Source organism: Phaethon lepturus, unplaced genomic scaffold (genome assembly GCF_000687285.1).
Source record: "Phaethon lepturus isolate BGI_N335 unplaced genomic scaffold, ASM68728v1 scaffold14384, whole genome shotgun sequence".
Taxonomy (NCBI): Eukaryota; Metazoa; Chordata; class Aves; order Phaethontiformes; family Phaethontidae; genus Phaethon; species Phaethon lepturus.
This window is the reverse complement of record NW_010537092.1, coordinates 2,135-13,400: the sequence shown is the minus strand read 5'-3', so window position 1 is coordinate 13,400 and position 11,266 is coordinate 2,135. Positions and strand designations below refer to the sequence as shown.

At 34.5% G+C, this 11,266-nt stretch overlaps 1 protein-coding gene across 1 annotated transcript; it reads right to left on the bottom strand.

Annotated features, from left to right (window-relative positions):
- Nucleotides 1-550: 550 nt before the first annotated feature.
- On the bottom strand, nt 551-9,988 carry LOC104620226 (outer dense fiber protein 2-like; the record flags this gene model as incomplete). The annotated part of the gene is made up of 7 exons (XM_010286380.1): nt 551-661; nt 1,216-1,351; nt 2,875-2,984; nt 4,342-4,527; nt 7,698-7,814; nt 9,620-9,691; nt 9,926-9,988. Coding segments are annotated over 7 exons (795 nt in total), but the record flags the coding sequence as incomplete, so codon positions are not given.
- Between the last annotated feature and the right edge of the window lie 1,278 nt (nt 9,989-11,266).

Genomic DNA, 11,266 nt, shown 5'->3' with positions numbered 1-11,266 from the left:
GTAAAGCCAAATACAAAAAAGGCATAGATAAAAAGACCATTTCAAGTCTGATTTCTATGTTTTGCGGGTATTTTCAATGTGGAGCTACCACTGTAAATAAAATAACTCTTACAACAGTACTTGAGTGCTCTTTTACTGTTCTTAGGAATGCGGAAATAAAAGATATGACCAAGGAGATGTAAAATACCAGTGGATATACCCACTAAAGACATCAGACTCAAATTTTACTTTTTAAATATAGTTTACTGGGTTGCCAATTTGCTCTTTTTAGGAAGCAAATCTTTTCTAAGCAAGTATGTAATTAGCTCTGTTGGTTTCAGGGAGCTTCAACTGGGCTTCACACAGTTCAGTAAAGATTATGGGTACTAGTAATAGGGTGGAGACTATTTTTGGATATGGTTTGTAATGGCACTCTCTTCTATCATCCTCAATGTTTTGATAGTATTACAGTCAACGTGACAATCTTTTATTATAAAAAACCTTTATAATTTCCTCAAAACTACTTAAAAATTTAAAACCCATACTTGCACATTTCAAATATGCTAGTCACCTGATTTTTATACTGTTCAACAAGGTTGTCCTGCAGCTTTGCCTTTTCATACAGATTTAGCAATTCATTTTCTACAGAAACAGTACTGGTTTCCAATATAGCAAGGGAAGCCTTGATTAAAACATGGAAAATACAAAATTGTAAGAGTGTTATTAAAATAACACAATTTGCAATATGATACTACTAGCAAGTGACTTGCAGACATTAAAAAGAGTGACACAGTTATTTATCCTGTCAAACAAAAATAGCCCACAGTTCATTCGTCAGCTCACCAGAATATTTACTTTTGAGGATAAATACAATACAAAACCTGTAAACACTTCAAAAAACTGACATTAATAATTGAGCTAAATTCAGTTCTTTAATTTGAAAGAAAATTTTAGAAACATAAAATAGCAATTTCCAGTTAAGCAATTTTGTAGCTACTGACAGTAAAACAAATGGCATCCTGGTTAAGCAGATAAGATAATTAGACAATCTTGTTCCTGATTTGAAATGGATTTCCACTGATAAATTTTCAAGGTCTCATTTTCACTTACTGTAAAAAATGGATGGCAAAATTTATTCTACAGGTTTGTGATCTCTAGACAGAAGGCGAAAAGGCAATTAATGTTATTTTATTTATGTATCAGAAATGCAGAGCAATTAATGATTTAAAATCTCACCTTTAATTTTTCATTTTCAAGGTAAATCTTTTCATTTTCAGAGTTAACAGAATTTAGCTTTCCAAGAATTGCCTCATCTGAGTTTCTTCTCCATTCCTCCTTTCTTTTCAGGTCTTCCAAAAGGCTTGTGATCTGCCTTGTTAGATAGGCAAGAACATCTATATCATATATAACGCTTCCAAAATTCTCACTGTGCAAATTAAATTGTACCTTAATACATACTCCTTCATTGTTCTTACTTTATTAAAAGAAAACACAAACCAACCCAAAAATTGGGAGAATACACTTAAGCACCCCAAGAAAGCAGTATCTATTGAAATAAGAAACTTTCCAAAAGAGAGATGGGCCACGAAGGAAGTGGTCCTAGCTCAATTATAGATAAAATCATTGCCTAGAACACCCGAGCATACTTCCAAGACAACTATGCATACACGTATGTACAAAATGGAATGATCCTGGATTTATAAGGTATCAGATAATCTCCTACCAAGAACATTCCATAGCTAGTTTAGGAATGGTACTTCGCAGCATTAAAAGCAACAAAATGTGCTTTTTTCTTTTAATTTTAATTAACAAATTGCCTCACCATTTGCTTTTCATGTTAATGAAGTTAAAATTTATTTTGCTGTTTAGTTAGTCATACACTGCCTAGTAGAACAAGTCATGTTAGAATGGTACCTTTCAAGCAAAGACTTACATTTTCAGGTAAAACAAAACCAGCAAAAATCAGCTGGAAGCAGAAAGAATACTTCAGGGAAGTATCAAAGATGTTTCCCTTTTCATATTCTTTCCCAGATGTCTCCTCATACACACAAGACCAATAGTGGGCTAGACACATTTCTGGGCTGATGCTGTGTACCTCTACTCCTGTTAAATTTTAAAATATGCTGAAAATATTTTCAGAAATGTCAGACTTTCTGACACAAAAACAAAAGAGTCAAGCCAATTTAGTTTGAGCTATTATGTACTTCAGCATGAACCAAGTTCTTTGTAAAATAAACATTCTGTCCTAGGCCTAGCATAAAGGTACCTACAAATTTCTTTTGCTTGTTTGAATTATAGTCTGTATTTCTACCAACAGGAAAGGAAAAGGGGTATTTGTCACTTTCTGCCAAACAAAGCAGCATATCCTTCATACACATTAAGACTGCATAGTTTGAATAAGGTTGGACAATTTTGTGTTGCGTTGCTTATAAGAATAAATTGTTCAAACACACGTCTGAGAGGAACTCTTCTCTATCCTCTAGTGGGGTGAGACGTTAGCAGAACTGAGATAATTTTGCTGTCATTAGTCTAAAGTAGAAACTTCTGCAATAGACACAAGAGCTAACACTCAAGCTGTTTCATCAGTTACTAAATAAATGTTTCTGAGGAAGCAGCATAGTAGCTACTAGCAAGTTCAGGCTAATCAGAAGTATGCAGGGGAAAGAACATGCTCCCTACTTGTATGGGGGAATGAAGTTTTCAAAGTTGTGAAATGCAGCAGAGAGAAGGCTACAAATGTTAAATTTTTTCTAGTTTCCAACTTTTAAATTCTGCTCAGAATTTTAAAGAATTAAAATACTTATTTTTTTACATTGTCAATCTGAGTACTACACTACTAAATATCAAGACTGCATGACTACAGAAACAAAAAAATAGATCAACAGTTTAACTTACTTCTTAAGATCTTCTGTTTGAATTTCCAGCGCTGTCTTTCCTTCAACCATTCTGTCATGCTGTTTTTTCCAGACATCGGAAGCTGACAGTATCTCAGACAGTTTCACTTCCTAAAGAATACAGGACTTACAAATTATGTAACAAAAGAATGCCACTGAACACCACCATCTAGTTCTACAAAATTTTCTAAACATATGAGCTTTATTTAATATTAATGAGATTAATTTATTTAATATTATGAGATGGCTTAGAACTTCCAAGTACAAAGCAATGTAAATTTTGTCTCAAAAGAAAATAAACAAAACTACACACATTGTAAAAACTTAAGGTCTAAGTACAGGCTTACATTCAAGGCAGTGACATAGTTAAACACTGGCACTGTGTATCAACTGTAGAATACAACAATATTTCAAAATTTAAGATTAACATTTTCTTACAACAAAAATATTTGTCTCTAATACATATACATTATATAAATTAATAAAGAAACAAAATTATTGACAAAACATTTTAAGAATAAAAACCAATAACTAGGTAAGTTAGTGAAGTGCCTCAAAGAATTATGAATAATTAACCAACACATGCTGTCTTGAAAGTACACCAGCTCTTCAATGGGGGAAGAAAACAACAGTGTGACTACAAAACTTCAAAAGTTCAGGAGTTAGCTGCCATCCCTCTGTACTGCTAAGTGTGCTTAAAGATCCACTACTGTCTTCTCACAAAGCTCAAAGAAAACAAAAAAATACTATTAACCATCTAGTATACTAACTGGAAAAATGTATCTTTAATACAGACATATCCAAAATGATGGCAACACATGTAAGAGTATGAAAACATTAGTTTTAAGAACTAGTATTTCTTATTAGGAAATCTAAATAAGGCAATAAAGATCCCGGCACAGTTCTGATCCACCTGGCCTTTTTGAACAGTTACATACTGTAGGGTTATGTGGCTCAAGAATCTAAGGAACAATTTGGATTTAGGAAGTTCTGCACATGGATTTTGAAAAGGTTCAGAGTACACAGTTTAGAAATGGAAAGCTAAGTATCCACATGAGATGTCATACACTGATAAATAAAACTAAGATTTCAAACTGCAATCATGGGTTCTCAGTTAGTATACTGTACTGCTGAAATTAGTCTGTATATATCTATAAAAGTCTAACAGGAAGATCAGAAGAGGTGTAACAGCAAGCTGATCAGACTCCTCTTACTACAGTTTGAAGTGTACAACCTCATGGATTAAGACATTCACTAAATTTTAACAAAACAAAACAAAGGCAGTGAATGTAGTAACAGTGTGCACGTCACTTATAGGAACTGTTTCCTTAACCAAGGAGCAAAAAAATAAGAGAGATACAAACACAGCATGACCAACCAACTTTTCCTATTTTCCACAGGTGAAAGTCTCCCAATTGTTCAATTTAAAACAACAGAGTACAACACTGCTCCCAGCATAGTCACTCACACGTTCTCTTATTCTGGAGGTTAAATTTTCCACAGCTGCTTCAAAGTGTTCAGCTCTCTGTTTCTGGGACCTGATTGCTTTTTTCAGAGCAGTCTTCTTTTGCTCACTTGTTTCCCTTAAGGCTAACATCTGGTGCTTGTATTCACCAACTTGAAGTTTCCACTCTGCTATTTTCTTTTCTAGAGTCTGGAGTATAATTAAATATCAACTTTTAAAAAATTCTATACCTTACAGACCATTTTGTGACATAACATAATCAGGAATAGCAACTACATTTATAATCTGTTTCCATAGTATTTTTGTATCTCAAATATTGTGGTTGATACAAAGAGCTAGCCAAGGTATGTACAGCAGTAGGCAAAAGAAAATACATGTTGGCAAACTCATAATCAAGAGAAGAGGTTGAGGAGGTGCAGAAGCAGGCAGGCTTAGGGGGAAAGACAACAATCTAACCATTGCTGTGTGCTCTTGGAAATGGATGCAGAACTTCAATGTAGAAGGCATGGCATGGAAGTTAAATGCGTTTATGGGGAGGAAAATAAAAGTCGTTTCATCATCCCTACTAACTGATTTCTGTAAAGAATATCACCTTAATGATGCTACTAGTGATATTCACTGATGTAAGAGTTGTATGTGCTCTGAATCTATAGTGAGCACACACATAACTAGGGCTGGAGATCAGTATAACTGTGTATGAAACTTGAATATGAAAGTTAAAAAAACAAAATCCATGATCTTAAGTCAAGAATCTAGGAAAGGCCAGGGTCTTTTCTTGAATGTATGTATTATGATATGTTCTGTGATTAGATGACATATACTATTTTCTTGCAAGATCTCTGACTTTTTCCCATGCATATAATGGCCCTAGTCTATTAATGAAACAGAATCATTTAGTGAAGAAACTATTTTTTATGGCAAGTTATATTTCCTCTTCAATGGATAGTGAAGCAGAAAATGCAAAAGGAAAAGATTAAGCACTGCCTTGCCCACAGCAGACAATTGTTTAAAGGTAATTAAAACAGGCTATGATAAAGCTTAAACCACAGCGGTAAATCACACATTGTAAGGCCAACAAATAAATATAATTTCCTGAGTGCTTGATTTTGCCACACTCAAGAAATAAAATACATTTGCATTAAATGCATTTTTATTTAAAGACATGTAAAAATACATTAAATGTATTTTAATGCATTTAATTGTATTGTCAAATGTGTACAATGCAATTGAGATGAGCTGGGTTCTACAACTATCATTATATTATCTTTTCTATTGCTGTTAATATTTCTAACTATATTTTTATGTCACTGATGAAGGCAGTGTAATGATCCCATCCAACACAGGAAGCTGACCTATCTTCATGACTTCTGTATTTTTCACCTACCTATGACTTGTTATTTAAATATGAATGGAAAAAGAGACCAGACATTAAAACACTACATGATAACATACAATAAAAGCAATACCAGACTCTGCTTCAAGAAGAATCTCAGATGTGTTAATTTTTAAGGTGCTACAGCTTATCAAAAACATGAGCAAGCTACCAGTATACAACTACTTCTATAACAACGAGTGCAAGTCCCATTCATATCACTTACTATTCTTTTGCCAAACTACAGCAATATAAGTAGGCTAGCAGTGTAAATAAATTTGTCTCAAGTCACTGATAAATATCCTAATTGTAAGAATGATTAATGCATTTGTTTCCCACATTAAAGTCTAGGTCTGACACAACACTTCATTATATTCTGCATGAATAAAGACGAGAATGACATGCCATTTACCTACTGACTACATTAATGTGCCAGCCTTGTTCAAGATACTATTTGCCAGTTACTAAAAATACACATATTATGCATATGAGAGGATATCTGTCAGTATAGGTCCTGCTAATGGCCCCAAAACTTATCCATAATCAATGCAAAATTGTGGTTTTGCAAATGAAAGATGGTCTCAAGTACTGGGACAGATCAACAAGGATACTACTTCAAAAAATGAAATTATAAAATCCCCTAAATATGCAGGAAGCAATTTTTATATATAGATGCTTATAGGGCATTTAATAAAGATGTGACTTGGGGGGGTGGCAGCAGAATGTCTTCAATATATAGAGCAAATAGAAAACCTGAGTCTATGTATGGACTTCTTTAACTGTTGATATCAAGTAAACAACTGTTATCCCCTGTTTCAACCACAGGAGGTCACAATTACACTAAGAATAAGAGCTTTGGGCATTATTCAGTGACTGAGATAAATTTAAATTGAGAATTAGTTTCATAAGGGTAATCCTAAGTTGTTTGAAGCTTTTGTCCAGATGTTAACAAAGCCGTCACCAGGATTTAAGGTAGCAACTGACTTCAGCACTTTTTGAAGGGAAAACAAAACTTTAAAATAAAGATTGAATGAAAATACAGTTGTGTATCAAGTTACTTTATCATGTATCACTTAATGACAATGTTGTGAGAATTCTAATTGCACTAGGTAGAACAATAAAGCAATTTTTATTCAGAAGGAAACATGAGGTATTTATACAGATGTAGACATACATGACTCTTTTTGAAATTGAGTTGCTAAAGGTTCCCTAACAACTTCAAATGATACAATTCATAGGGGATGTATGCTACCAAAATAGTTTGGAAATCAGAAATACACTATATTTCAGCCAGTGTTTTCTCATTCATGCCTATGCTCTTGACAAGTTTCAAATGCTAAAATCTGAGGCCAAATACAGCTCCAGCCTCTGACACATGACCTCTTCCTTGTCTTGTTCTAAAGCCAGTAGCTGCTGCAAATTCCCAAATTTACCTCTTGCTTTTTAGAGCAGAAAGTAGAAACCATTTCACCTACCTTAAACAAAGTGAGGTCAGGCATTAGTCTTAAGTGTTTCTCTTTCAGTGAGTATTAAGAGGTTTATTGATTCCTTCACAGTCAATAAAAAGAAACAGGTGGTGATCCATCACCTTTACTTTACAACAGAAACTCATTCTGGGGACTTGCCTATCTCCTTCTATTGACTATATGGAGACTGCCTCAGGATTGATATCTGTGCTTTAGATAGCACAGTTAGGTAAGTGCAAATGCTTCTATGTGTGCTTAAGTTCTCTTCAGCAGAACAGCTAGTATGCAGAAGTTGAGAAAAGAAAAAAAAACAAAACTTGCAATTAAGATAGTGTGGTCAGGCAGACTGTGCAAAATATAAATGCTAATGATTTTTACTGTTTGGGATTTTTCTTTTACCAAGAGTTTGATTTCAAGTGATACTTCAAGATTTAACTCTCAGATCTGAGTTAAACTGTGACCACAGTAAGGCTTTTCTAATTTATTCAAATAAACTGGAACAGAAGTGAAAATATGGTGACCTGTATTTTCACTTTTAATTCATTATTTTCCTCTTCTTTTCTTTGAATCTGACATTGCAGGTGAGCTTGTACTGCCTTTACTGATCCTGACAGATGGTCTTCTTTCTGTACCTTGGCCTAATAAAGAGAAATAAACACGAATTTATTGGTCTATGGAGATATGCTGTATGATGCTATCTATATACTTTCTATTTTGCCTTACAGTTTCTAACTGACATTTGCATGTCCTCAAAAGCTGGAAAAGACAAAACATGCTCTACAAATATAGTAACAAGTTACTGCTTGAGAATAACATTGTTAAACAAAATCACAAACTTGAAAGAATGTATGTGTAATTGATGCTTCATATTTAATGTGACTCTTTAAGTAGTATGAACAAGGCCTGGAAGCACGAACTCAGGAATCTAGGCTGAGAAAAGGCACCTAGCTAGCAGGTTGACCAAAAGTAAGCCACACTGATCAGGTCTGCCTTGCCTAATTAGACCTGAACTGATCTTCATTAAATACCAAAGACCACCACCTGCTGTTAGCCATATTGATACATTTAATTCAAACTATAATTTGGGGAGGGATACAGAAAGCATAAGGAAGAGACAACTTATGTCACCAGAACTGAGGTCAGATGATTCTATGAAATATCTTGCAACTCAATTCCTTTGCCTCATTCTAAATAAGAAATAATGAAAACAGGTGGAAAGAAGTCATATTATCAGTATAGAGTAGAAGAGCACTGTAATGCACCAGTGCAAGTGTTCATTATGGATATCAGTAAGAAAGGCAGACTCGGATTCCATCAGGTATTAATAAAAAAGCCATTTATTGGAGTAGGAAATAAGAAGAAACAAGGAGCTAGCATAGATAATCATTTATCCCCTCAGATGCTGGGTACCCCAAGTTGTTCAGCATTAGATAGATCTCTAGTCAGGGTATGGCATGCTGCACAGATCCCATCAATGCTGAGGTTTCCTGGCACTGTGGTTTTCAGAATCTTTACAGGCTTTTCTGTTCAGCACTTCTATTCTCAAGCAAAAGGATGTTTCTATGAAAACATGCTGTTTCACTTCAAGATGAAGACAAGGACATGCCAATTGCCAGGTGTGAAAGTGGGAACCCCCACAGGCTCCTCTGTTACAATTAGCTGGCTAAGTTTATCCTGCAGCCAAGAGATACGTTCTCTTGGTTAAGCAAAGAAAAATTCTTAAAGAACGACCACAGCTCTCAACAAACCCCAAGGAGTTACAAAAATCGAAGTACACCCTTGTCCCCTTAAAGATGAGCCTGCTCTGCCCCTCACTAACACTGAACCACACTGCATTGCATACACATAAAGTGCGCTTTTGGTATACAAGTACTGTAACACAGATTGCTAAACTACCTGTAAAATAATTTTGAAACTTTTGTAGTACTGTCTTATACAGAACAGATAATTCTTCTTTTCCTATGTTGGTCTCTGCACTGAGTCCCTTCCTTTGATTCAGAGAATGAATGAGGTCTTGTCAGCCTTTGATGATATTAGCTCTGCTGTCAGTACTACGTTTCTCTATTCATCGAGCTCGAAGAGCCATGGAAACTAACTGTGAATAGTATCTGTTTAGTTTACTCAGTATTACTTCATTCTAAGCATTTTTTTCCAGAACTATTGCAAATCTGTAAACTAGAAGCCAAAAGCTGTTAGTCTAGATGTGTGCCCCTCTCTAACAATGGGACATTAGTGTTAAGGATAACCTGTATCCTTAATAGGATCCTTAATAGGTTTGGATACAGTCTAGATGGTTTTAAGATATTTCTGCAGGAAACAACTTTCAGGATTTTCCTTTTTCATAGATCTTTGAAATAATTGCTTTTCTCAAAATCTAAAATTTCTAAATAAGAATCTAGTACATTGGGAGAAAACATTCATTCCGAAAGAACTGGTAACTCACTTTTTCAAGCTGAAGCCTGGATGAAAGTTCTTTAACATGTTTCTCCCTTTCAAGTATTTTTCTCCTGAGATTCTTCAAGGAAAAAAAAAATAACAAAGAAATTATTTTAATGTCTGTACACAACAATGCAACAGCAATGCACACTGATGAACATTTCAAATGTAAAACTAAGATTCCATTTTGTGACAGTAAAGCACAAATACTCCCACCTTGCCACTGTCACTTGAAATCGTATGATACAATGACATAGCCGTTTTCAGATGTACAGCATAGAACAAAAAGACACAGAAATTTTAATTTACTTACAGTATTTTGGGTTTCATTTTCACTTAATTTCTGCATCAAAGTGTCAATGTTTTCACTGTCTAACTGCAAGACAGAAGCAGGAAACATTAAAAAATTACTTTTGATTAAAATTGATTTAGCATCTTTTCAACAGTTTTGAATGTGGTACACAGAACTTGCTACATTTTCAAATTGGTACATTTAAATATAAAAGCTCGCATATTCACAAGCTACTTAAAGTATGGTTTTAGCTAAATACCTTTACTTAAACACACAGCCAAATAGTAAAAGCATTTGTACAACTCATTAATTTTTTAAATTAATATTAAATATTAAAGCCTTTCAGGAATTTCAGTTAGGAGAATTTGAAGACTGAACCAGAAAGCATAGGCTGGGAGAGTACAAAAACCAACCTACATTAACTGTTACTACAAATCCAAAAGAATTTATGTGCCTATAATATTGTCAATTAAACTTCTCATTTTAAAATGTCCAATTTTGGGGGTGGAGTAACTTTCCATTTAAAAAAAATTAGACTTGTGGGACTTTCAGATTGTAAATCCTAAACATTTTAATTGCACTAGTGAGAGGATAAACCCACTGCCTCAAGGTGGAAACTTTGAATTCAAAAGTTTTACTACAACTCCTTGCAAAGCAGTCATTTTATCCTGGTCTGCATATAATTCCTCAGAATATTCTGTAGTCTTGATCCCATGTTTATCTGTAAAGTCAGTACAGGAACTACAATTCTGCATCCAGGTTTCCACCTCTGCATGTACTGCAAACTTACAAACATTGTATTCAGTGGTAGTCCTATCCTTTCCTGACTACACTGAGTAAGATTTGCTATCAGCAAATAACTAATGTATAAACAGGAATAACGTTTTGTGATGCCACAGCAATTCATCAGCAAAAATAGAAGTGCCTAGAAGACTTCCCAGAATTGAGAAGTGACCGGAAACCTAAATGACTCGTATCATCATTCCATTCTCAGGAAATTGTCTTCCCCACAGTTAGTTCTCTATGAACTTTCTCTCTAACAATCAACAAAAAGCCTCATGCTGTAAGACAGCTAGCATTGTCTACAAAAACCTGAAAATCAAGAATATTACCTTTAAAATTAAAAAAAAGTTCAGAATAAACACCCACCTCTGTTAGCTTGCAAGAACAAAAGACTAGCTTTATGACTTCCGAAAGAAACCTAAGAAAGTCAGCAATGACAAATCCCATTTAATTGTAAAAGAAATCTACATTCTCCACTCCAACAGGTTTCTGTGCAAGTTCCATAGACACTGCTGTAAACAGGAATTCATTGTGATCCACCTCCTGTTTTAACATACATAGCCCACCAAATTCCTTCCA